Raw genomic sequence first — 27,111 nt, 5'->3', positions numbered from 1 at the left:
GGGACAAAAGGGATTAAAAAAAGGTCACCGCTTTAGTCATGGCCCTCAGGCAAGCGGACTTCGGAGGCTCTGGAAAAGGGATAAACTGAGCAAAATCGAAAGCCTAATAGGGCTTGCTTCCAGTGTGGTCAACAAGGATACTTTAGAAAAGATTGTCCAAGTAGAAGTAAGCTGCCCCCTCGTCCACGCCCCTTATGTCAAGGGAATCACTGGAAGGCCCACTGCCCCAGCGGACGAAGGTCCTCTGAGTCAGAAGCCACTAACCAGATGATCCAGCAGCAGAAGTGAGGGTGTCCGGGGCAAGTGCCAGTCCATGCCATCACCCTCACAGAGCCCCGGGTATGTTTGACCATTGAGGGCCAGAAGGTTAACTGTCTCCTGGACACTGGAGCAGCCTTTTCAGTCTTACTCTCCTGTCCCAGACAACCATCCTCCAGATCTGTCACTATCTGAGGGGTGTTAGGACAGCCAGTCACTAGATATGTCTCCCAGCCATTAAGTTGTGACTGGGGAACTTTAGTCTTTTCACATGCTTTTCTAATGATGCCTGAAAGCCCCACTCCCTTGTTAGGGGGAGACATTCTAGCAAAAGCAGGAGCCATTATACACCTGAACATAGGAGAAGGAACACCCGTTTGTTGTCCCCTGCTTGAAGAAGGAATTAATCCTGAAGTCTGGGCAACAGAAGGACAATATGGACAAGCAAAAAATGCCCATCCTGTTCAAGTTAAACTTAAGGATTCCGCCTCCTTTCCTTACCGAAGGCTGTACCCCCTCAGACCCGAGGCCCAACCAGGACTCCAAAGGATTGTTAAGGACCTAAAAGCCCAAGGCCTAGTAAAACCATGCAATACTCCAATTTTAGGAGTACAGAAACTCAATGGACAGTGGAGATTAGTGCAAGATCTCAGGATTATCAATGAGGCCATTGTCCCTCTATACCCAGCTATACCTAACCCTTATACTCTACTTTCCCAAATACTGGAGGAAGCAGAGTGGTTTACAGTCCTGGACCTTAGGGATGCCTTTTTCTGCATCCCTGTACATCCTGACTCTCAATTCTTATTTGCCTTTGAAGATCCTTCAAACCCAACATCTCAACTCACCTGGACTGTTTTCCCCCAAGGGTTCAGGGATAGGCCCCATCTATTTGGCCAGGCATTAGCCCAAGACTTGAGCCAGTTCTCATACCTGGACACTCTTGTCCTTCGGTATGTGGATGATTTACTTTTGGCCACCCATTCAGAAACCTTGTGCCGTCAAGCCACCCAAGCGCTCTTAAATTTCCTCGCCACCTGTGGCTACAAGGTTTTCCAAACCAAAGGCTCGGCTCCTCTTACAGCAGGTTAAATACTTAGGGCCAAAATTATCCAAAGGCACCAGGGCCCTCAGTGAGGAATGTATCCAGCCTATACTGGCTTATCCTCATCCCAAAACCCTAAAGCAACTAAGAGGATTCGTTGGCATAACAGGTTTCTGCCGAATATGGATTCCCAGGTACGGCGAAATAGCCAGACCATTATATACGCTAATTAGGAAACTCAGAAAGCCAATACCCATTTAGTAAGATGGATACATGAAGCAGAAGTGGCTTTCCAGGCCCTAAAGAAGGCCCTAACCCAAGCCCTAGTGTTAAGCTTGCCAACAGGACAAGACTTTTCTTTATATGTCACAGAAAAAAAACAGGAATAGCTCTAGCAGTCCTTACACAGGTTCAAGGGACGAGCTTGCAACCCGTGGCATACCTGAGTAAGGAAATTGATGTAGTGGCAAAGGGTTGGCTTCACTGTTTATGGGTAGTGGCAGCAGTAGCAGTCTTAGTATCTGAAGCAGTTAAAATAATACAGGGAAGAGATCTTACTGTGCGGACATCTCATGGTGTGAATGGCATACTCACTGCTAAGGGAGACTTGTGGCTGTCAGACAACTGTTTACTTAAATATCAGGCTCTATTACTTGAAGGGCCAGTGCTGCGACTGCGCACTTCCAGACAATGAAGAAAAGATGGAACATAACTGTCAACAAGTAATTGCTCAAACCTACGCCGCTCGAGGGGACCTTTTAGAGGTTCCCTTGACTGATCCTGACCTCAACTTGTATACTGATGGAAGTTCCTTTGTAGAAAAAGGACTTCGAAAAGCGGGGTATGTAGTGGTCAGTGAAAATGGAATACTTGAAAGTAATCTCCTCACTTCAGGAACTAGTGCTTAGCTGGCAGAACTAATAGCCCTCACTCGGGCACTAGAATTAGGAGAAGAAAAAAAGGTAAATATATACAGACTCTAAGTATGCTTACCTAGCCCTCCATGTCCATGTAGCAATATGGAAAGGAAGGGAATTCCTAACTTCCGAGGGAACACCTATCAAACATCAGGAAGCCATTAGGAAATTATTATTGACTGTACAAAAACCTAAAGAGGTGGCAAACTTACACTGCCGGGGTCATCAGAAAGGAGAGGAAAGGGAAATAGAACGGAACCGCCAAGCAGATAATGAAACCAAAAGAGCCACAAGGCAGGACCCTGCATTAGAAATGCTTATAAAAGGACCCCTAGTCTGAGGTAATCCCCTCCGGGAAACCAAGCCCCAGTACTCAGCAGGAGAAATAGAATAGGGAACCTCATGAAGACATAATTTTCTCCCCTCAGGATGGCTAGCCACTGAAGAAGGGAAAATACTTTTGCCTGAAGCTAACCAATGGAAATTACTTAAAACCCTTCACCAAACCTTTCACTTAGGCATTGGTAGCACCCATCAGATGGCCAAATTATTATTTACTGGACCGGGCCTTTCCAAAACTATCAAGTAGATAGTCGGGGCCTGTAAAGTATTCCAAAGAAATAACCCCCTGCACTGCAGGCCATACATTTCAATCCCTGTATCTTCAACCTCCTTATTAAATCTGTCTCTTCCAGAATTGAAGCTGTAAAACTACAAATGATTCTTCAAATGGAGCCCCAGATGCAGTCCATGAGTGAGATCTACTGTAGACCCCTAAACCAGCCTGCTAGCCCATGCTCCAATGTTAATGACATCGAAGGCACCCCTCCTGAGGAAATCTCAACTGTACAACCCCTACTATGCCCCAATTCAGCAGGAAGCAGTCAGAGCAGTCGTCGGCCAACCTCTCCAACAGCACTTGGGTTTTCCTGTTGAGAGAGGGGGACTGAGATACAGGACTAGCTGGAATTTCCTAGGCCAACTAAGAATCCCTAAGTCTAGCTGGGAAGGTGACCACATCCACCTTTAAACACGAGCTTGCAACTTAACCCACACCTGACCAATCAGAGAGCTCACTAAAATGCTAATTAGGCAAACACAGGAGGTAAAGAAATAGCCAATCATCTATTGCCTGAGAGCATAGCAGGAGGGCCAAGGATCAGGATATAAACTCAGGCATTGGAGCTGGCAATGGCAACGTCCTTTGGGTCCCCTCCCCTTATATGGGAGGTCTGTTTTCACTCCATTTCACTAGATTAAATCTTGCAACTGCACTCTTCTGGTCCATGTTTTGTTACGGCTCTAGCTGAGCTTTCGATCGCCGTCTACCACTGCTGTTTGCCACCATTGCACACCTGCCACTGACTTCCATCCCTCCAGATCCAGCAGGGTGTCTGCTGTGCTCCTGAACCAGCGTGGTGCCCATTGCCACTCCCGATCGGGCTAAAGGCTTGCCATTGTTCCTGCATGGCTAAGTGCCTGGGTTCGTCCTGATCGAGCTGAACGCCAGTCACTGGGTTCCACGGTTCTCTTCCGTGACCCACGGCTTCTAATAGAGCTATAACACTCACTGCATGGCCCAAGATTCCATTCTTTGGAATCTGTGAGGCCAAGAACCCCAGGTCAGAGAACGTGAGACTTGCTGCCATCTTGGAAGTGGCCCAGCGCCATCTTGGAAGCCGCCTGCCACTGTCTTGGGAGCTCTGGGAGCAAGGCCCCCCCGGGTAACACCACCACCACGCCCAGCTAATTTTTGTATTTTTAGTAGAGATGGGGTTTCACCATGTTGGTCAGGCTGGTCTCAAACTCCTGACCTCAGATGATCTGCCCACCTTGGCCTCCCGAAGTGCTGGGATTACAAGCGTGAGCCACCGTACCCGGCCAACCCTCTCTTACTTGCATAATAATCATAAGGTGAAGTAGTAGCCCTGCTAGGCACAGGTTATAGTGTCAGAGGAACAGCATTTTAATATTGATGTCATTATTTATTAGTGATGTCACCTTCAGTAAATTACTCAGCCTTTCTACTCTGCCATTTCATCATTGTTTGTAAAAATGACTCAAAATAGTACCTCCCCTATAGGGTTGCTTTAAGTTTTAAATGAAGACAGCATTTAGAACTTGAGAACAATTTTCACTGAATAAAAATTGGTTTTTGTTATTGTTTCCATTATTAGCTGGAAAATAACAACCCTTTTCATTTGTTAGTCAATTTAAGTTATTCTACAATTTAATTTTTAAAGGTGTTGAATAATATTAATGCAGTGATTTTTAATAAAATAACTTGGTAATATATTGTTCTAAAAGTTCTATAATAACTTTTAGTTTTATCTAGCAACATAAAAAGAACAATTTCATATGAATAAAGATTTCTCTCATTTTTGCTTTTTTTTTTAGGCTGGAGTGCAGTGGTATGATCTCGACTCACTGCAATCTCCGCCTCACGGGCTAAAGAGATTCTCCTGCCTTGGCCTCCTGAATAGCTGGGATTAGAGGCATGTGCCACCATGCATGGCTAATTTTTGTATTTTTAGTAGAGATGATGTTTCCCCATGTTGGCCAGGCTGGTCTCGAACTCCTGACCTCCAAGTGATCCCTCTCACAAAGTGCTGGGATTACAGATGTGAGCCACAGCACCCGGCCGAGGATTTCTCTCCTTTATAACATATGATCAATCCCTTTTTATATAGTCTGTAAAATAAATCTATATACTATTTCAATTGAAAATAAAGGAAAATGATGTGAAAAAAAATCACCATGACACCCAGAAGCACAGGTTTATCATTATTACATAACTACAGAGCATTTTTTTTTTGTAACAAGGACAACTTAGACAATTTTCCTAAGCTGCCTCAGAAACCATATTTTCATGGCATGTCTTTTGGAACTCGCAGTGGGGTTCAGGAGCTCAGAATGGCACAAAAAAAACAAGAAACCTGGCATAAAATGAAACTAGTGTTCAGAAACTCACCTTATCTCCTTCTTCTACCTGGCAGAGCTCCTCCTCAGTTGCAGGATTAAAGACAGGAAATTTCTTGCCACTCACTGAATCATGCCATTCATTGTTTATAAAGATCTGTAGAGATGAAGAGAAAATACATAAAAGGCACATAAATATGCAGCAAATTTTGGAAATTTTCATAAAGTTAAACTAAAGCATTTCACAATGCATACATGATGCGCGTCTCTTCACCCCCCAAAACTTTCTGGCTGTTTAAGACATTTTGTGTTCACATGCATACACATGTACTAAAATGAAGTACATCATGCTTTTAAGTTTAAGGTATGCAGTCATTTCAACACTAGAAAATACATACTGGAGAAAACAATCTAGAAAACAATGCTTTTACCTGAAATGGCCATGAATTTGAGGCAAAAAGCAGAGGCTTTTGTGGGCTTGGTCTTTATTAATGATTGCTTCTATTTTCCACTTTAAATTCTGAACATCCTCATTTAGGGCTACTTGTGATTTGGAATCAAAAGAGACTATTTTCTAATCCTTTAATGTTTTAAAGCTAAAAAAAAAGAATTTTGCTAAAGTAAAGGATTTTAAAAGAGGTTCACTTAGAGAAAATTAGCTAGTCACATTGTTTCATTGGCTTTTTAAAAGCATATGGTTTTTTTCTCCTTTTCGAAAGATTACCTGGTAATTTCATTGTCTTCAGACAAAATCAGGAACAAGATTTCTTAATGATAACTATGAGAAAGAGACATGCAACTAACGAAACAGTAAGCATTAAAAAATATGGAATTCTGTCTGTGTGCACTATAAAATAGAAATACTTAAAAGTGTCAGTATGTCATTTAAAACATCTCAGTTTCAACTTTCATGTCACTGAATTTGCCTTTTCTTGAGGAGCCAGCTTTGACATTTTTTATTATTTGAAATATGAAAACAATCATAAATACAGTCTTGGATAGTATATAACTTTCTGTTAGACTTATGACAAGATGGACTAGTTTATTCGATTTTGAATCAGAAGTAGCTAACACAGGGAGTAAAGGAAGATGACATATGTGCTGGATTATAACATATATCCTAATTCAGACATCCCTTCTTACTTGATATTTAAAGATAAGTTATTAATAGTTCAACCCAAAGGGAGAATGTAATGAAACACTCCTCCAAGGTTTAAATTAGCTACTATGCTAAATGCAAATTACTTCTTTATTAAAAATTCCTCAGAAATCACTAGCATAGCTTAAAATTCTATCAGAGTAATAAAATGTGTATTACTATGTATCCCTAAATATCTGAATATAATTCATTCTATATTCGGTGATTTATTATTTAGACAAAATATACTTCCCCGGTCTCTTCTATACTTCCATTGGACAATTTGTCACTTTTTAAATAGTCATTTTTAAGTGTCTGCCTTCCATCAGGGACTGTGTACATTTTTCTGGTTTATCTTCAGTGTCCAACACAATCTCAGCCCTCAAGCGATTTTAGCCTCAGTAAAAAATTCTTGAATAACTTAATTGAATCAAAGATCTATAATCGATCAGCTACTCATGGATAAGATCTATAATATTCTGCAAATGAATACTCTATGACACTTGTGATTTCCTACAAAATGGGGAAAAGGATAAGCCGTCTCTTTTGCCCATTCATGCCAATATAATTTTCCATACAAGAAAACAGCATTATTTCCATACAAGAAAATTATCCTGTATAGTAGAAGCGCTCAAAGGAATTGCAGTGCTAGCCTGAAATTGATGGTAAAACACATGGGCATGCCTAAATAAAGGGAAAAGGGGCCCAAAGCTGTTCAGATGAAGAGACTAGATGTACAAAAATACATATACGGGGGTATGAGAAAGATGGAAGAAGTATCAAGAAACCCTATCACATTACAGAAACAAGATTAATTGAATACAGATGAAGACCATAAAATTCATCATATTCTTTTTTGGTAAAAAACACTAGGCTCTTAGATCAACTTGAGGAAACATAAATTCAGATGAAAGCTCTGATTTGCCCAATGTCTCTTGGAGTGAATCAACACTCTAGCTATCAGAAACACATTTTACAGAATCCCATAATTATTCTTAGAGTGTTTCCATTTATGCCCTTACAGCTTAGTCTCAGTATTTTTCTTCCCAAGGGATGGCTGGAAAAGAACTTAATCAACTTGTCCCAAACTCAGCTCACTGTCATCTCTAGCTTTATGCTGCTCTCACCCCAAAGTTCTAAAGCTTGCTCATGCACATGGTCTCCCAGTCCTCCCTCACACACACTTTCCGTCTTCTGTTAATGACACAAATAATCCCTAGGTACCCTTTCGTATCACTTTGTTCTATACAATTATAAAAAAAGCTTTTCCTGTTCTCTTTGCCCCCTACCTCTGCCTAATTAAATTTTAATTTCACCTTGTCATCATAATCTTCCTCAGATTCTGTCTACAGTCCTCCTCAGAATACTTGAGTGATCATCTATTGTCAGACTGCTTAACATGCACTGGAGGTGGTTAATGATCTTGTCCCAACATGCTTTTCCAGTCTTTTGCTCTACCATTCCCTCAGTTTACCCTTTGTTCCAACCTCATTCTACTGCCTCAAACTCCATGCCGTTTTTTTGCAGCATACTGCAAAAAACACACTGTTCTTTAGACTAGAGTTCCACTGTTTTCTTCTATTTTTACTTCAAAATCTAGCTTACTGTGTCATCTCATGAAGATTTCACTAGTTGCTCCAGTTGAATTTAACCTCCTTTTTCTTCTTTCTAATATAACATATTAGTATCCTACTGATAAATTATTTACATTCTGCTTTGTGTTAATGTCAGATATCTACATATCAGCCTGTGAAATTCCAAACAAAAAGCTAAAGATATTGCAATACCTGCCATAGACTTTTAAATCAGTCTTTCAAAACCTGCATCAGATTTATTCACTTGCGAATTCTGCCTTCTCTCTGCCTAAAGATTGTATTACTGCCTTAGATTTTGTACCTCTAAACTAAGGGAACACAGATCTCATTCTGGCAGAGATCCAGAATTTCATACTTCTACAATTTAATTTCATTAAAAATGAAATAAAACAGCATACAGAATCAATTACATTTTGCTAGGCCTGTGGTCAGACTTTCTAGTTCTCACCCGAGTCCTCTTATCCTTAGGTCTATGATAATCTGTGGTTTCAAGTTCTCAATAATATGCTCTCAATGTATTATAGCTTATTTTACTCACTTTACATACTTTTTGGTAAAAGAATTATTACAATGGGTATGTACCATCTAGTGCCATGATCAAAATTTACATCTAAGTTGTACATAAAACTGCCACTTCAGATTAAAGCCAGTGAATGTTTTGTAAATGAGCATTAACCTGAAGTAATAACACACGTTTATCTGGCAGCCCGCAGGCAACTGAAGAGATCAGCTGTAGAGGACCCCAAATTACCAGTGCTGTTTTGCATTATTCAGTTTTAACCTTTAAGACAGGAGGACACCGTGAGCCCAACTTGTGTATGAACTTGTGCTGACATTTATATAATCATGATTAGTAACTTTTGTTTTATCAAAAAAGTGTTTGTCCAATAATGAGCAAATACTTGAGACATAGTCTGGCAGTTATTGTGGAAAAATGAGAGATGAATTAGCCATGGCCTCTGTTCTCAGGGGCTTATAATGTAAGAGGAGAATGTATTCATATCAAGAGCAGCCAGTACAGAATTAAAGGCTGTGGAGCGAAATGGCCAAAGCAGTGGTGTTGTCAATAAATGGTGTAGAGGGGCATAGGCTGGAAGAGTGCTTCTTTGAAGGATGGGACTGGATTGGTGGAAAGAAGGAAAAAAAAAAAAAAAGAGTAAAGGGAGGGACAAATCTTTGGAGGTTTGTAATGCAGTAAACAGAGCAGCTCCCAACAGAATGGAATTGCAGTGGACACAAGTCACAGGTAAGCCCTGACATTGAAAATAAAGTCAATTTGTGGTAGATCCCGATCCCCAGAGAAAGAAGTTTAGGCTCTATTCTGGGTATAAAAAGGGAGAGAGACCAGATCAAATGGATGTTTAGGAATACTGATTTTAAAGTACCCCAAATGGATTTGAAGTAGACCAACCAGAGTCCCAGAAATTAGCCTTGAGAGTAATTTCATAATCCTATCATAAGCTCACAAGGTTTTGAAGGAGAGTGATGTAACAGTGCAGTCTACAAATTATGAATTATGCCATTCTCCCACAAACAGAGTCATTTCAGCATGAAAAGGGAACTTGGCATAGGTAATGTGATGACCTAGATTGTCAGAAGGCCAGGTATTGCTCAGCCTTTTTCTTCCCCTTAGCTACAGATAATTTATTCATAGGACCTACCTCAAATACCTTTTTTCTCTGTTTTAATTATAGGAGCTTTACATTTGGCATTTGCCTTCCAGCTAACTGTGTGACCAAATGTTTTTGTATAATCCCTGCTCCTATAGTTATATTCAATGGTTAGATGGGGAAGTCTAGGCTAATGAATGTTTGTTATATTAACTATAAAATTTACATTAGACTTGTTGAAATGTTCTATAATGGTGGCAATCTTATTTTCCATTGGTTGTTTGCCTTTAGCCAGCTTAGAGAAAAAGAGATGATACTATAAAAGTAAAATATTCTTGGGTTCCATGTAACCATTATTTATTAACTCTATTCCAATTATGAATTTTGGACTTAGGTTACTTTTGAATAATATATATGTAAAGTAGACTTCAACTTTCAGTTTGCAATGTTGACTGGAAATTATAAATGCCTATGCATACTCTTGGACTTCAAGTACTTTCTATATGGGGAAGCAATCAATAGAAATGTTGAGGCAACTCAGACATTGCTTGTTACACTTTAGATTTTAGATATGCCACATTTTAAGAAATGCATCATTTTACCTTTGATAAACAAGTAGCCATTTCCTGGATTCAATTGGTGTCCAAGAATTAGTCATAATTGTGGGAAAAAAAATTGCCTTTCCAGAGTAAAAGTTATTATGTCTTAATGTATCCTGTATAAAGCTACAGCTCTAAATAAATAAGCATTTTTCTCAAAATATTTCTGGCTTGGACAAAGTTAGATTTGACTCGTGGGCAAAATAAAGCCCTGTTTGCCTTATCTGCTGATGTGAGATTTTGGAGCCTGTGGGCTAAAGTGGAGGGCCCCTGACTCCTTGCAAAAGATACTCAGAGTGCCTTAAATTAATATTATCTCAGCAGAGCAGCAACTGGGCCAGCAGCTCTAGACTCTGTAAGGGAAGCCAACACTTTCTTGGTGGGAGAGAGATTTTAACAGATCACATTTTCGATGCACAAAGAAATTCTTTTAAGATTTTCCAGAGGAGAGGGAGGGTGATGATAGTCCCCATTTAATGTCATCCATGTGAATTTGCAAACCTGAGAGCTGAGTCACAGCACAGGGTGCACGGGTGGTGGTGTGAACCTGTGGAGAGTGATGTGTGCTGTAAATGTGTCAACCTTTTCTCAGCTTAGGAACCTACCAAAGTACTAAAGACTGCTGGCAGTCAGGGAGAATGAGATCGGGGATGAATAATGAGGAGGAGAGACTGAACAAAAGTCAGGTGGAGTGTTAAACATTTAAAAGAATCAAAGCTAGATCTCTGGCAACTGCTTTGCACCCTAACCCCGAGGCAGGAAAGCAAAACATTGAGACTCAAAGTTAGAGAATGTAAAAGGAAATTAAAGAGGAAATAACAAAGGGGAGGAAAATTTTTAACTGCCGTCAAAGGAATGAAAACAAAATGAGAGAATGACCAAAATAAAAAATAGGAGAAATAAAATTTTCCTTTCATTTGTTTTAAATTATAGTCTGACTTTAGTAACATGAGTATATACTCTTTCTTCTTGTTGTTTGCAAAACCCCTTCAGCCTTTTCAATTTAGTCAGGGCAAGAGAAAAGATGACATGGCATTTGTTTTGAGCGACATCATCACTGTGCTCTACAGATGACAATACTTGTCAGCAACTTCTGTACATCATATACTTTCTGTATCAAAGAGTTAAGATGTAGAAGCGACAGAAAGTTCTGCCCATTTTTAGCAGTATCAAGACCCAGTAATACAATTGCTTTCATGTAAGCCCTCTTCCTTCTAAAAGAATGCCAAATATAAAGCATAATTCAGTAGTTATTTGTATGCCTTTGACATCTAAAAAAGTACTGATAGAGCAGTGGAAATAGTGAGTGAAAATGGGACCTGGGTTGGGGCAGGGAAGGGTTCAAAGTTTTCAGAGATGTGAGATTTGTGCAAACTCTTCAGAGAACAAATTTCCATTAGCAATTCAAACATTACAGTCAATTAGGTAGAGATAATATCATAAAATCAAATACTAGCAACACTTCACATCCTTCTCAAGCAATACTTCTACATTTGTGGAAACTTTTGCTATATACATCTATACACACACACTCACCCAAAACACGTCAGCATCAGGAAAACCAATATTACAGAAATTTACTTTTCTGATTTATTAGATTTTAAGTAAGGGTTTGTGAAGGAATCCTTGCTCAAATTCTTTTGAACATGGTTCTATGTTGTCACTTACACTTGGTAAACATATAATGTATCCCTTGGCTATAGTTATAATAGTATCATGATAAATCAAACCAAACTGCACCCCAACCACCACCATCCCAAGCCAGATAATTGCTATTTTCAGATATCTCCATTTGATGTCTGTATTTCTGAGATTTATTTTATGCTGATTTGCAACATATCGTCCTATAGATTATCCAAGCCATTTCAGAGTCATTACCTTTACTTTGGGTTGGTCTTCAAATGAATTATTTTTCATATTCTCTAAGAGTGTTTCCCTAATTCTGGCAAGTATATAGTGACAAATTCAATAGGTTAAAGTCCCAGTTAAAAAGTTATATAAAGAGTTGTACTGAGAGTCCTTATGAAATGGGGACAATACCCTCTCTTAGAACATGTGTTCTTTACTTTAGAATTGTTCATTCCGTTTTCTTACAGTCAGGCAGGCGCCAGAAAACAGAACAACCAGCCAAGACAGCAGTCCTCAGAGATGAGCTAGGATACTGCATTCTAAATATTAGTAAATGATTATCTACCACCATTAAAATCAATGATTGGTTTTGTCAGTGGTTTGAGGCCATGATCCTGTTTCTGCTTAGCTCTGGCACTTTCTGAAAGGAAGGTTTCTGATGTGGCTGAGTGTGAGTTTCTGAGAGGAACTGGAAGCTCTATCCTGAAGTAACTGGAAGGTCATTGCTGCGTTGAAGGTATAAGGCTCACTCACTTAAAACTTTTAGACCCTTGCTACTGGTCAACAGACATTTTGGTAGCATCAGCAAAAGCTGAAAGACTGTTAAGAATACAGAATCTCAGACTTCAGCCCAGATCTATTCTTTCAATCAGAGTAAGGAACGAATGATAAAAATGCAGTGATAGGTGTGAAAGCAGTTGTTAGGGCTAATTGGGAAAGGGGGATAATACCCTCTTCTCCTAGGATATGTGTTATTTACTTCAGATTTCTTTCTTGATTAGGTTTTCTTGAGTGAGATTCTAGTACTATTGGTTTTGATATTTAAGGAAAAAAGGATATCATGTGAGAAAGCATCAGATCCAAGATAAAAAGATTCAGAATCCAGTTTATTCTGCTTTTGCATTTTAAGAGCTATGTAACCTTAAGTCAGTCAAGATCTCTGAGCTCAGGCTCCTCAGTTTTGAAATGGGACTCTGCTAACATCTTTCCTAGCTCTTCCCAGTGGTTAACGATGAGCCTCAAATAAGAAAAAGATATGAAATCAGTTTTGAACTGTGATAAGCAATATAAATATAACTTACATTGACAACAGAATGATATAATTCTAGGAGTCATCTTGGGAAAGAGAATCAGGGAAAGGACCAAGTAGTTAATAAGTGCCAGCCACGTTCCACAGATTACCTCACTGAATTCTCACAGCCACTTCCCAAGGTAGTCATTCTCCTTCCCAGTTCACAGAGGAACTGAAGCTCCAGGGGATGAGAAGCTTGGCCAAGGTCATATAATTAAATACATAGAACAGCTGGAAATTGAAGCCAGGTTTAGCTTGTTCTATCACTGCACCTTGCAGCCAATCAGCTATTTTTTCACCTGCTTCCAAGCCCAAAGCAAACAAAATATTGCTTCAGTTAGAAGGAAGTTAAAAACATTTCCCAAGTGAAAGCGGCATCACAGCACAATCAGCTTTGCCTTGAACATAAGTCCTTTCCTGTTTTAAGCACCTCTCAGTGATTTCCCTCAAAATCTGCCAGTCAATCTGGCCCCAGCCTGTATTTCAGTTTCATCTCATCCATTCTCTCCCTTATTCCCTTTACTCCAGCCAGATTAGCCTTTGGACAGTTCTTTGAGCATAACACGCTCTTGTCCTTAGGGTCTTTGTATGTGGTATGACCTCCAGATCTTTGTTCTTCCTCAGTCTTGGCCACCTTATTCTCTACATCCCTCAGGCTTACCTTTAAAGCACCTTTCTTAAAGACTCTCGTCCTAAAAAATCCTCATCAAAAGCCCTTCTTCTCATATTCTTTCAGCTTTCAGTTATTTTGCTTTAAACACTTCTCATAATTTCTGATTAAAGTATTCTTATTTTCTGCCCCACACTATTCCACACACCTTCCAGGAATAGAAGCTCCATGAGACATGAACCATATTAGCTCTCTTAGATCATGAGAACTAGCATAGGGCACTCGTTCAAGGCCTTGTTAAATAAGAGGAAGGGAAACATGGTAGAAAAGAAAAGCAAAAGGGAGAAACAAGCAAAGGGGACAAAGGAGGTATTTGGAAGTTCATGTAGCTGAATTTGTTTGTTGTAAGAATTTAAAGAGATAATCATGGGGGAAAAAAAGCACTTCAAATCATGCCTGGAACATATTATTCAATGATTCATAACTCTTCTCCATTGAAAATATCTCTTTAACCCAGAAGGGTTAAGCAAACCAGCAATCTAGGAAAGCAATCTCCTACTCTAACCAAAAATGGATTCCATAGGAGTTGAAGAAATGTAGTTCACAGAGACATTTCACATCCACGTCAAAGTCCTCTGCCTCATAGCCTCTCCCAGCCCAAACGTCACATTTTCAATCAAAGCAGAAAACCTATTTCCTTCCAATTTTCCCTATTGTTCTCTTTTTCTAAGTTGGCTGCAAACTTTCTCCTGTTGGCCTGGGAGCAGCCGAACAGCAGCTGGAAAGGCCATGGTAATAAGCAATGGGCAAACGAAAGTCAGGATAAAGAAGGATACAAGACGATTCTGGCAAGTCAGTGTCCCAGAGTAGTGGAATTGACCTTAGACAAGTCACTTGCTAGCGTGATAGCTCAAACTGCCAGCACTGGCAGTGTAGCTTTGTCACTTACTTGCTGTGTAACTTTAGTAAGTCACATAGCTGCTCTGTTCCTCAGTTCCCTCAGCTGTGAAACAGGAATAGTAACCTCCTCAAAGGGTTATTATGAGGATTAAATAAAATCATTGTCAAGAACTTAAACAGTCATGGCAGAGTAAGCACAATAAATTTTACCTATAGTTATTTATTTTGTGTGTGTGTGTGTGTGTGTGTATGCATGTATGTATGTGTAAAATGTCATTAGCCGATAAAGATGTTTTGTAGCATGAACAAACTATGGTTTAATGAGTTAAGCTTACTAATTAAGTTAAACATTTTGGGGTTTGAATTCTGTCTGAGAATGCTTGTCTTCTTGAATTTCCTATTTCCTTTTTATTAAAAAAAAGAAAAAGAAAAAAAAAAGGTAAAACAACAGTATTGAGAAGGGAGAATGGCAAACAAAGTTACCAAATCCTGTAAGAGAAAATTTTTGATCCCTGAAATCTTGGAAAACCCTTGGAACTTCACTCTGATGCAATCTTTGTCAGATGGGACATGACTGTACGAAAAAGAGTGACAGAAAAGCTAGGAGAAGACATGAGGAATGCTTGTGGGAAACAGGTCTAGGAAAGGTTGGGTAAAAAAGAAAATTCTGGAAACACTGGAAAGGATTCAGAAAAATAGGACTAGGATCACTAACGTTAAATCATTTCCCATGTGCCAGGCATTATTTCAAGGGCTTTTTATGCATTAAGTTCATTTAATACTTTCACCCACCTTAGGAAATAGGTGCCTTTATTGTCCTCATTTTAAACATAAGAAAACCGAGGCAGAGAGAGGTAATGTAGCTTGCCCAATGACCACATAACTTTCAAAGAAGCTCTTCATTTAAAGGCTAAATACAATGGAAAATGTGGGGTTCATTTAGAGTTGGAAAGAGGAGTAATGAGGATAAGGATGGGATATGAGTTCATATTAGTGAATTTATAAGGATGTTTTTGGAGGTTTTAAATTCCAAAAGCTTTTGTATAATTTTAGAAAGCATTTCTTAAACTCTAATCTCTCTTTAATCTACCCCAACAAAGAAATAATCAGACTGTACTAGAAAAAAGTCATAAAAAGATATGCATCAATAAATTCTTTTGTTTGGGTGGAAAGTAGTCCGAAGCTTGAGAGCATGTAGCTTTTCTATCGTAGTTGTAATTTTTTTTTTTTTTTTTTTTTGTTACTCAACCCTCTCTGTTCTCTCCAACTTGTCCTAACAACCAATATACTTCTAGCTATAATAATAATAATAATAATAATAATAATAAAAAGGACAGAAAAATAACACAAGACTTTAGGGGCTGGTAATAGAAGATAATTCCTCAGACACTATAAACTCCTTGCTTACTTGGTTTGTAACCAGGGAACGTATTATAGTTAATAACCATCATTTTTTTTTTTAACTCCTCTTGCAAGTGCAAATTCAATCCAATTCTTCACTGGGACATAGTAAAAAAAATGCAAAGGCATTTGAAAAAGCTCACCCATTTAGATTTAATTACATACATAACTGGTGTCCTCCCAAGTGTGAAAATGCTATAACCAATAAATCAAACAATAAAATCCTATCTGAGCAGAACAGATTTATATAGAAGATGCATGAGAAATCAAAATTCACTGACTTGTTTGGGGTATTTTTACCCAGAAAAATTCTTAAACACAGAGCAAAACGCCTGCTCTTTGAGTCTTGCCTTCTTTTGGACACTTAGGTCAGTCATTCTCCCTAGAGGGGAGTTGTTGCACAGTGACTTCGAAGTGAATAGGTTTCAATCTCAAAATCATCTCTCTGTGTTAGGGGATCATTAGGTCTGTGCTTGTATGTTAGATTTTGAGGACCATCTCATTTGTCTAGTACCGCTTCTTACATGCTTAGTTAATGATGACTAAGTGAAGCTTAATTCAGCAGGAAGGTTATTTACATTAGAGCTTCCTTGAAATACACACACAAGGAAGGCTTTGCAAACTTCTGCAAAGCCAAAGGAGTGGGGAGACAGGGGCATCCAGACTACTAAAATATCCTCCTAGGTAATATCATTAAAAAAACAAATCCCATTAATAATAGTAATAGAATAATCTAAGCATTGCCAACAATTTTGAGCTGCATGAAGTGTATTTTTAAATGTACGTACTTTCAATGGAAATTTCTTGTGACTGACAAACTTGGAATAAGAAAATGAGGGAGACTGGACTCTTGCAATCTTTTGGGCATACCTTTGCCAAATGTAAATTGTTTGAGGGTATGGATTTACTGCATTTTTCATGCCACCATTTGTAGTCAAATTAAATGGAAAAATCTTTCCCCTTTAATAAAACCTCGTGATAACAATACCTTAAAATACACTTCATAGCTGCTGGTCAACCATGTTAAAGGCACAATCTCATCTCTGCTGCTACTTTCCTGAGGAAAAGAGCCAATCAGCTGAGCAACTTCCTCATTCGTAGTGCTTTATGAAAATGAAAATGCAACAGACTTTAGGATTTCAAAGCCATCCATGGTTCCACGTAAGGAAATAAATGTATACCAGCGGAGACTTTTACTTTATCATTAAATTAGAATGCCCTTTGTTTTTCTGTTGGCTCATTCAGACAGCAAAATGGCTCTCCCTTGAGTTGCAGGAGTTAATTTCTTACCATACTTTCTGCATCACACCGTAAAGATAACTTGAAGGAATTTTGGTTAGACTGTGTTTTATTCATTTGTTTGTTTTGGAGTTCTAGGATCTGACAGGAAAGCGGTGTGAAACACGCAAAGTTCAGAGTTACTCTCAGAACGACTCAAGCAGGATCCATTTCCTAGTTCCCCCCAGCTGCGGATTTTAAAGTCTGGATCTAGCTCCTGCTCTTGTTTCTCTAAATATTTATCAGTTAACAATTACACATCTGCTCCAATGGCAACAAACTTGCCCAAAGAAATAATGCTTTTCTCCCCTCCCCGCAATATGCAAAATAATGCAAGTCCATCTGAAGATTTTTGAACCCAATTATCAGACTTAAGTCCCCCTATTTTAACACTCATTTTATTAAACATATTGGAAAGTTATGTTATTTCAGTATGCTCTCTTTCTCTTTGTTTGCTTTCTATTGTTCCTACTCATTTGGTTCTTTCCAGTAAGCTTCTCTAGAGAGTATTTTGCTATCTTATCATACATGCCAGCTATAGTGAAGTTAATAGAACTGCTTAGTAAAGTCCTCTGAATCCTGGTATAAGAATCCTTTCACACAGAAGAGAATTCCTTTCACTTGGAAATCTTTTAAGAAATAAATTTATGAAAGATAGTCTGATATGATTTAGATCATATTTGATCAGGACACTAAACTGAGACCTGTGTTTTGCATGCCTTTTATTTTTATATTTGCAAAGGGCTCTTTACATAAGTTTACTTAAATTGACCTTTAATGCTTTACATAAATGTAGTTTTTGCACACCCAAGTTAAAGCAGAAAATAGAAGTTTTACTCACCTTAGTATACTGAATCTTCAAATCGGTGAGTAGGACAGGTAAGTCTGGCTTGCCTGAGGATGACATTTCTGATTCGGCTCCTGGAACACAGGTGACTGGCTCAGCAATTTGGTTCTGATAGAGCACTTGGCTTTATTTGTTCCTTTTTTATCTGCAGGGGCTAAAGTTTATTTGCATACTCGGATACGATTGGATGAACAAACTCAGAGCAAAAAAAAGAAAACGACACTACTTATTTGTAACACCTAGGGCAGGAAGCCTTTGACTTTAAACTTAAATCCTTAAGAAACCAGTGCTCCAGCATCGAAGTTGCACCTGGAGACAGTGCACTATTTGCAGATGAATTAATTTACAAAGCCGAAACCTGTGATAAGTGTATGCAGCAGCTGCTCTGGCCACTAAGGCCAGTTATTATTTTTTTGACTTTTCATGCTTTTTAATGCTACTATGTAACTTTCTGTTCTCTGACAGACTTGGAAACAGAGAATTTGAGGATTGAAAAGAGTCTAAAAGGGCACTTGTTCTCAGTAGAAGCTGGTGAGGAGAGAACCCTGGCCAGGTGTCTTCAGGACAAGGCTTTCAGGAAATCAGTCCAGAAATTTTCCCAGAAAATCGGGGGTGCTGACTGGGGAAGAAAGGCCCTTTATCTACACCCTACCCTAAGTTAGTTTTAAAATATCCTAACAGTCACGTGTATTTTCAGTGCTGGGTAAGTCGACCTACTGTGATCTCAGAAGCCCTAAATTATCTTTATTTTCTATATGTGAACAGAAAAGCCAGCAGGACTTTTAGGGAATTCGGAACACACTGTCACACACAATCACAGTTAGAAATATGGCAATATCATCTATTAAAACTCATTTAAAATGAAAGTAATCCTGGTTTTGGAAGTTGTCTGTATTTATCAAGAGGCAGTGTACAAAGACTAAATTTAAGCAGGGCTTCCAAACAATTCAAGTTCTTAAATTAATGTTTAGCTGAAGGACAATTTTTTAAACAGCGTTACTCCCATTTTAAGTACAATACTTTATTGTATTGTAGCTCTAGCAAACGTTACAATAGGAACAAGATAAAATACTTTGGATGCTCTGATTATGAGGAATTAACCAATTTTTTTTTTCTAGTGAAACTTGCCAATTCCCCTGAATATGGGACTTACATAGGGAAACTAACAATTTCTGAATTGTTTGCCCAAATCACATGCAGCACTTGTTTCCGTTTCTACTCTCATTTCATATCCCCATTTTAGAGACATAGAGAGGGTGAGTAGCTTAGTTATGGTCACAGATCTATTAGTGCAGAACCAGAATTTCATTTCAGGCCAGTCTGACTTCCAAACCTGGACTCTTATTTCTGTTTATTATTTCTGCCCTCTTCTCCACAAGAGAACTCCTACATGGGTTCAAGCATCAACTGCTTTGGTTTTCTCAGTGAATAGTCACCCTTACAGGCATTTAAACATAACTTTGTATTCATCTAAGACAAGGGTTTACAAACTTTTTCTGTAAATATTTTCAGCCTCTGGGCTGGATGGTTTCTGATATAATTTACTTGACTCTGCTTAAAAGAAACTCTAGATGATAGGTAAATTAATGGGTGTAGTTGTTTTCCTGTAGAACTTTATTTAAAAAGATGGGAGGCAGGCCAGATTTGGTGCATGGGCCAACTCCCTAGATTCTAAGGCAATATCATTCCCAATGCCTTTGACTCCCCCGTGTCTCATGCTTGAAGACCAGATAGAAACTTCTGTGTTCTTTCAACATTTCTCTTTCTATTTCTTTCTTTTTGGAAAGTCTAATTGTTTTCTCTCTTAAAAATGTGTTTTCAGTTAAATGCACAATTACACAACAGCTGTTACATAACTTGAGCGTGGCGCTCTGGCCATGCCCAAACAGCTGTGTTTTGCTGCTTTCTTCTCCCAGAGTCACAGTTGTTTGTGGATTCAAATACTGGTTTATTTGATGTCCAGGCGATGAAAGCTTAAGGCTTCATAACATAGTTGGCTTGTCATCTCACTTCTTATATGATCATTCTCAATTGTATTTTATTGGATAATTATGTAAGAACAGTCCCTTTATACCAGGCATTCCTGAATGTAGGCAAAAGGAGTTGCTTTGGAGACAGGTTACCACACCTGCCCATTTAATTTCAGCAAATATTTACTAAGTATCATTTACGCATCCATAATTCTTCAGCCCTAACTTCACTTAAGCAGATCTTTTCTGCCTAGAAACCACAGGGCCTGAGACCTCTATTTTTGAGGTAAGCATTATCCTGCCCTGAGAGCTTATTTTGTAGAACAGCATATTTCTGGGAATGGCTGCATATGAGGAAAAGATTTCATCAGACTACTATCGCTTACAGAGGACATAATGGCTTTTGTGAGAACCTAGGGACCAAGGTTGCACATTTTAGGACTGGACCCAGGATTGTACAATTTTATCCTGGTATGCCAGGACTATGCAGCAGAGGAGGAGTTGGTCCTTTAACTTGAGAGTGATCGACAAAGGATGTTTAATCTTCTTTTTCCTCCATATGAACAAACTAAATCACACACACACACAGAGTCATGCACGCACATACAGAGAGAGAAGCAAGAAATGTAAGAGGATAGTTTATTCGTCTCTTGAATTTGACTTCTCCAACCATTTGTGAAAGCTTTCATTATACCAAGAAACATATAGATTATGACTTCAACCATTCTTGAAACTACTCTTTCATTTTACAACAAACATCTCCAGAACTCCGTCCAATCCTTAGTTCCTGAAAAGATAAAAGGAACCTAATCTGCCACCCAGTACTTAAAATAAAAAAAAATGTTGAAAAAAGTCATGTGATGAATTAAAAATAGCTTCTGCAATGGACTGAATGTTTTTTGTTCAGTCACAATGCACATGTTGAAATCCTAACCCCCAATGTGATGGTATTAGGAGATGGAGCCTTTGGGAGGTGTATTAGTCCATTCCCATGCTACTAATAAAGACATACCTGAGACTGGGTAACTTATAAAGGAAAGAGGTTTAATTGACTCACAGTTCAGCATGGCTGGGAAGGCCTTAGGAAACTTACAATCATGGTGGAAGGGGAAGCAAACACATCCTTCTTCACATGGTGGCAGCAAGGAGAAGTGCTCAGCAAAAGGGGGAAAACCCCCATATCAAACCATCAGATCTCATGAGAATTCATTTATTATTACGAGAACAGGATGAGGGTAACCCCCTCCATGATTAAATTACCTCCCACTGGATCCCTCCCATGACATGTGGGGATTATGGGAACTACAATTCAAGGTGAGATTTGGGTGGGGACACAGAGCCAAACCATATTAGGAGGTAATGAGGTTATGAGGGTAGGACCCTCATGAATGGGATCAGTGCTTTCATAAAAGGGACTCCACAGAGATCTCTTGCTTTTTCTGCCATGTGAGGATGCAATGAGACATTGGCAGTCTGTAACCCAGAAGAGAGCTCTCGCCAGAACTCAACTATGTTGGCACCTTAATTTCAGACTTCAAGCTTCCAGAACTGTAAGAAATCAATGCCTGTTGCTTATATGCCACTCAGTCTATGGCATTTTTGTTATAGCAGCCCGAATCAACTAAGACAGCTTCTTTTCATATTTCCTGATTTCAAGATCCTGGAACCATTTGTTGAAGGTGAACCTCTCCTACTCCAGTTACATGACCACTCCTCTAACTATTCTCTGTTGCCTTAGCATGTCTGCACGTGTCTGCCTGTTGGTAAACCTAGCAAGAAATCTATCCCTATGCTTTTGATTACTACATTTTTATCAGATACCACCTTGCTTTTATGCTTATTTGAGCTTTAATAATTTGGGAAAAGTGGATCTTGTATGTAGTGAGAGAGTCTGTACTTAGTTGGCAAATTGATGTTAAAAAATGGAAGTGGAAGGTAGACTTCAAGTATACAAACATATGTATTTGTTGGCTAATTCCTGTTCACATGCCATTCTTCTCCAATTAGAAAAATTTCTTCACCTCTGATTTCTCCTGCTCCTTACATATCCTTTCATTGTTCTTCTCTTTGGCTTGTGTTACTGAGATAGGATAGACGACCCTCTTATCTGGTCTAACCAGGACACTAACTGATTAGTAAGGTCACTAAAAGAAACAGTACATTAAAGCCTCTGTAAGATAATTATTTGAGTTTAAATATGTTTTTGCTAAACCTTATGGGTTGAGGCCATTTCTTGGAACTGGATTTGCTGCTTGGAATTTGAAATAATCTTGCATAAATAGTGCTCATAGTGTTTTGTCTACAGTTTCCAGTTTCTTTCCTTAATGTGTAGAAAGAAAGACATGAAAGACATCAATGAGTCAAACAAAATGTAGACTACTTTGAGATTTCTACAATTTTTTCTCTTTTTTTTTTTTTAACAATTCTTATGCAGATTATCCAACCATGTGTTTAGAAATTTGATGATATTGTTTGTAATGTATTCAGTTTAGTTTTCATATAAATAACTTTTCTTACCACCCCTGCCCTGGCAATGAATCAATATTTGAAGTAAGATGCTTTGCTGCTGACTCTGAAGCTATTGAAGGGGACCAGCAGACAAAGAATTAAAGAATAAAGCTCTATAAACTGGAAAAGAGAAGACAATGAATTCTTTCCTAGAATCTCTGGAGCGAGCCTGACATATCCACTCCTTTGATATTGGCCAGTGAAACTGATTTCAGATCTCTGGCTTCTAAAAGTGTTGTCTTAAACCATCAAGTTTATAATTGTTAAAGCAGCCATTGGAAACTAACGCACTAATCAATAAAAGTTCAAGTTCATAGATGTCAAAATGTATATGTTGTCATTGACCATGCGCCAGTCATTCTTCGTGTCATTCAGGTTTATTGTTACTATCTAAATATTCTCATTTAAATAAAGGTAAGCTTTCTATCTGTACCTTACAACGAAAAACTCATCAGGTGTTTTATATATATTTTATATATATGTGTGTGTATACATATATGTATATATACACCATAAAGATGGGAAAGAGGTTTATTTGGCTCATGTTTCTATGGGCTGTACAAGCATGACACCAGCATCTGTTCAGCTTCTTGTGAAGCCTCAGGAAGCTTTTACTCATGGCAGAAAGCAAAGGGGGAGCATATATGTCACACAAGAGACACGGAGCAAGAGAGAGGGGGAAACTGTCAGGCTCTTACATAACCGGCTATCTTATAAATTTATTACCGTGGGGAGGGCACCAAGTCATTCACGAGGGATCCACCTGCATGACACAAACACCTCCCACTGGGTCCCACCTTCAGCACTGGAGATCACATTTCAACATAAGATTTGTAGAGGAAAAACATCCAAACTATGTTACTCTGCCCCAGGTCCCCCAAATCTCATGTTCTTCTCACATGGCAAAATACATCATTCTTTTCCAATAGTCCTCCAAAATCCTAGCCTGTTCCAGCATCAACTCAAAAGTTCAAAGTCTCAAGTCTCATCTGAGACTCAAGGCAAACTCCTTTTACCTGTGAGTCTGTAAAATAAAAAAGAAGTTATTTACTTCCAATATACAATGATAGTACAGGCACTTGGTAAACATTCCCATTCCAAAAGGGAGAAATTGGCCAAAAGAAAGGGGCAACAGGACCCACACAAGTTCAAAATCCATCAGGGTAGTCGTTAAACCGTAAACTCCAACTGAATCCTTGACTCCATTCTCCGCATTCTGGTGTGGGGAATGTGGTCCTGAGGCCTCTGGTAGCCCTGTCCCCGTGGCTTTGCTGAGCACAACCCACGTGGCTGTTCGCAAGGGCTGGAGGTGAATGCTTGCAGCATTTCCAGGCTCAGAGTACAGGCTGCCGGTGGCGCTCCCAGTCTGGGCCTGGAGGGCAGTGGTCCCATTCCCACAGCTCCGCTAGGCAATGCCCTGATGAGGACTCTGTGTTTGGGGCTCTAACCTCACACTTCCACTTAGTACTGCTCTAGTAGAAGTCCTCTGTGGCACTCTGCCCCTGCAGCAGGTTCCTGCCTGGGCACCAGTCTGAATACCTGCAGACTTAACACTACATGGAAGCTGCCAAGCCTTATGACTTTCATCCTCTGAAGCAGTGGCCAGAGCAGTGTCTATGGCCTTTTGAGCCAAGGCTAGAGCCAGAGGCCTGGTATGGGGAGCAATGTCCCAAGGCTGTGCAGGGCAGCAGGGCTCTGAATCTGACCCCGAGAACCACTCTTCCTTCCTAAGCCTCTGGGTCAGTGATGGGAGGGCTTTGAAATGGCTTTGAGGCCTTTCTCTCATTGTCTTGAATATCAGCACCTGGCTCCCTTTTAGTTAAGCAAATCTTTCTAGCAAGTGGTTGTTCCACCATTTGGTGGATTCGTCTCCCGAAAATGCTCTTTCCTTCTCTACCACATGTGCAGGCTGAAAATTTTCTGAATTTTTACACTCTGCTTTGCTTTTAATTTTAAGTTAAGACTTTAAGTTTTTCCTTTGCTCCCAAATCTGATCACATGTTGTTAGAAGCAGCCATGCCACATCTTAAGTGCTTTGCTGCTTAGAAATGTTTCCTGCCAGATTCTAAGTCATTACACTTAAGTTTAAACTTCTGTAAATCCCTAGGGCATGGACACAATGCAGCCAGGTTCTTTGCTAGGGCATAACAAAGGTAACCTTTGCTCCAGTTTCCAATAAATTCCTTATTTCCGTCTGAGACCTCATCAGCTTGGTCTTCACTGTCCCTATTTCTATCACCATTTTGGTCACAATCACTTAACCAGTTTCCAAGAAGTTCCAAACTTTCTCTCGTCTTTCTGTCCTCTTCTGAGTACTCCCTCCTCAACAAATTCTTCGAATTTCCTCCTGTTACCCAGTTCCAAAGCTGCTCACATTTTCAAGTATCTTTATAGAAATGCCTCACTCCTTGGTACCAATTTTTGATGTTAATCCATTTTATGTTGCTATAAAGAAATACCTGAGGCTAGATAAACTAAATACACTTTTTTAAAGAGGTTTATTTGGCTGACAATTCTGCAGGCTGTACAAGCATGGCACCAGCATCTGCTCTGCTTCTGTTGAAGCCTCGGAAAGGTTTTACTCATGGCAGAAGGCAAAGAAGGAGCAAATATGTTATATGGTGAGAGAGGGAGAAAGAGTTACGTTTTAAAACCCTTCCAGTTTTGGTTGCATTATAAATATTTATTACTACTGTAAAAGTATTATGCAGTAAGTAATGATTTCTCTGAAAGCTATTGCTTTTTAAAGTAATTATTGTATTTGGAGAATACAAAACTTTTGGTTTGCATTTGCTTGCTTGAATTTGTTTTCACATTTTAGAGTTATACATACATACCCAGATCTACAACCACAATCCAAATTTATCTTCCAGGCCCTGGCTTTACATTTCAACTGCTTGTCAGATAACTAAGCTAAATGCCACACCTCATCATGTAGCTGGGTTTGCAAACCTGAGAGCCTGCATATTTGTTTTATGTGGACTGTGCAATGCTGTACAAATTAGAAACATTTAAAACCCCAGATTTTAACTTCTTCAACTGTCAGAAGACCTGCAGAATAGTTTTAGCCTGTCTGCTACCCATTAAAATCACCTGGGGAATTCAAGACAAACAAAAAATAAAAGATTCTGATTCTGTAAGAACAGTTTGAGCCCAGGTGTGTTTAAAGTGCCTTAGGTAATTCTAATGTGTGGTCAGCTGTCAGAACCATTGAGGCAGCTCTGGGTTCCATTTCCTCATAGTGGAACCATGAAGCTGAGTAGTAAAGGTTTCCAAAGTTGGAGCAACATCTACATCCACTGGAAACCTTTTAGAAATGCAGTGTCTGACCCCATCTTAGACCTACTGAATCAGAAACTCTGGGGTGGGGCCCAGCAATTTGTGGTGGAACAAACCCTCCAGGTGATTCTGATTCATGGTCAAGTTTGAGAATGACTGCACTCCAACATAGACCTCGATCTATCTCTATTATTTATTCTAGTCTGCTTTCACTTAGGTTACTACCTAGTCCTTTATTTTATATTTTAAGACCACTAAAGGAACTCATTATCATTTTTGCAAACATGATCTTTTTCTTGAACTTCTTGTCTCTGATTAGAACAAAACAACACCAACCAAACTTCAGGCTTTGGCAGTTTCTTAACTTTTTTTTTTTTTCTGTTAAAATATTAATCTTATTTAATGAAACAAATTAACACTTTCAACTTCCCAGTGTCCTTATATTTTAGATTTAGATTTTAAAGAGCATATAGCTGGACTGTTTTAATCCAATCTGTCTTTATGTAATGTTTATGTTTAATATGCATTTAATGTGTATATATTTACTCCTTTCTTTATATCTATTGTAATAGATATAAATTTGTGCTTTCTTTCTGTCTTTAGATCAGTTAGGATTAAATTTGGCTGCCTCTGATGGAAAACCCAAAATAAATATTCAAGATGGAAATGGATTCTTCTCTCACATAAACAGATTGTAAGTAGGTTGTCTATGGCTGCCATGGTGTCAGAATGGAAAGACAGAAGCTGCTTCCAGTTCACTGCTCTAACATCCCTATGGTATGGCTCTTTACCTCCTGATAAGAGAAGACTGCTAGAACTCCAACTATTACGTTTAAATTCCAGGATTCAGAGGAAAGTGACAAAGGTCTAGGGGTTCATCTACATTTTGAGGAGGTTTCCCTGAAGCTTGGAGCTCATTGACCTTAGCTTATTCTCATATCCTAATACCTACCCATAAGGGTAAATAAAGATTGTAAACTTTCTCTAGGTAGCCTGGTTCATGGTTAAAAATCAGTGCTTGTAAGGGCTAATATCCAGAATTTACAAAGAACTTAAATTTACAAGAACAACCCCATCAAAAAGTGGGCGAAGAATATGAACAGACACTTCTCCAAAGAAGACATTTATGTGGCCAAGAAACATATGAAAGAAAGCTCATCATCACTGGTCATTAGAGGAATGCAAATCAAAACCACAATGAGATACCATCTCATGCCAGTTAGAATGAGGATCATTAAAAAGTCAGGAAACAACAGATGCTGGATAGGATGTGGAGAAACAGGAACGCTTTTACACTGTTGGTGGGAGTGTAAATTA

At 39.0% G+C, this 27,111-nt stretch overlaps 1 protein-coding gene across 3 annotated transcripts in view; it reads right to left on the bottom strand.

Moving 5' to 3' along the window:
• The window catches only part of ALDH1A1 (aldehyde dehydrogenase 1 family, member A1), a 167,577-nt gene that overhangs the window by 45,322 nt on the left and 95,144 nt on the right, over positions 1-27,111 (bottom strand). Inside the window, exons 2-3 of one of the 3 annotated variants that reach the window (XM_011965134.1) lie at positions 18,032-18,111; positions 5,192-5,296 (exon numbers count right to left, since the gene is read on the bottom strand). In XM_011965134.1, the coding sequence (XP_011820524.1) occupies positions 5,192-5,296; positions 18,032-18,111 (185 nt within the window). Of the gene's footprint in view, positions 1-5,191; positions 5,297-7,375; positions 7,406-18,031; positions 18,435-27,111 lie in introns of those variants that run through there. The other 2 variants (XM_011965135.1, XM_011965136.1) reach the window with 2 other exon arrangements.

This window comes from Mandrillus leucophaeus, unplaced genomic scaffold (genome assembly GCF_000951045.1).
Source record: "Mandrillus leucophaeus isolate KB7577 unplaced genomic scaffold, Mleu.le_1.0 Scaffold715, whole genome shotgun sequence".
Lineage (NCBI taxonomy): Eukaryota > Metazoa > Chordata > Mammalia > Primates > Cercopithecidae > Mandrillus > Mandrillus leucophaeus.
The sequence above is the reverse complement of the archived record's forward strand: the minus strand, read 5'-3'. Positions and strand labels throughout refer to the sequence as shown.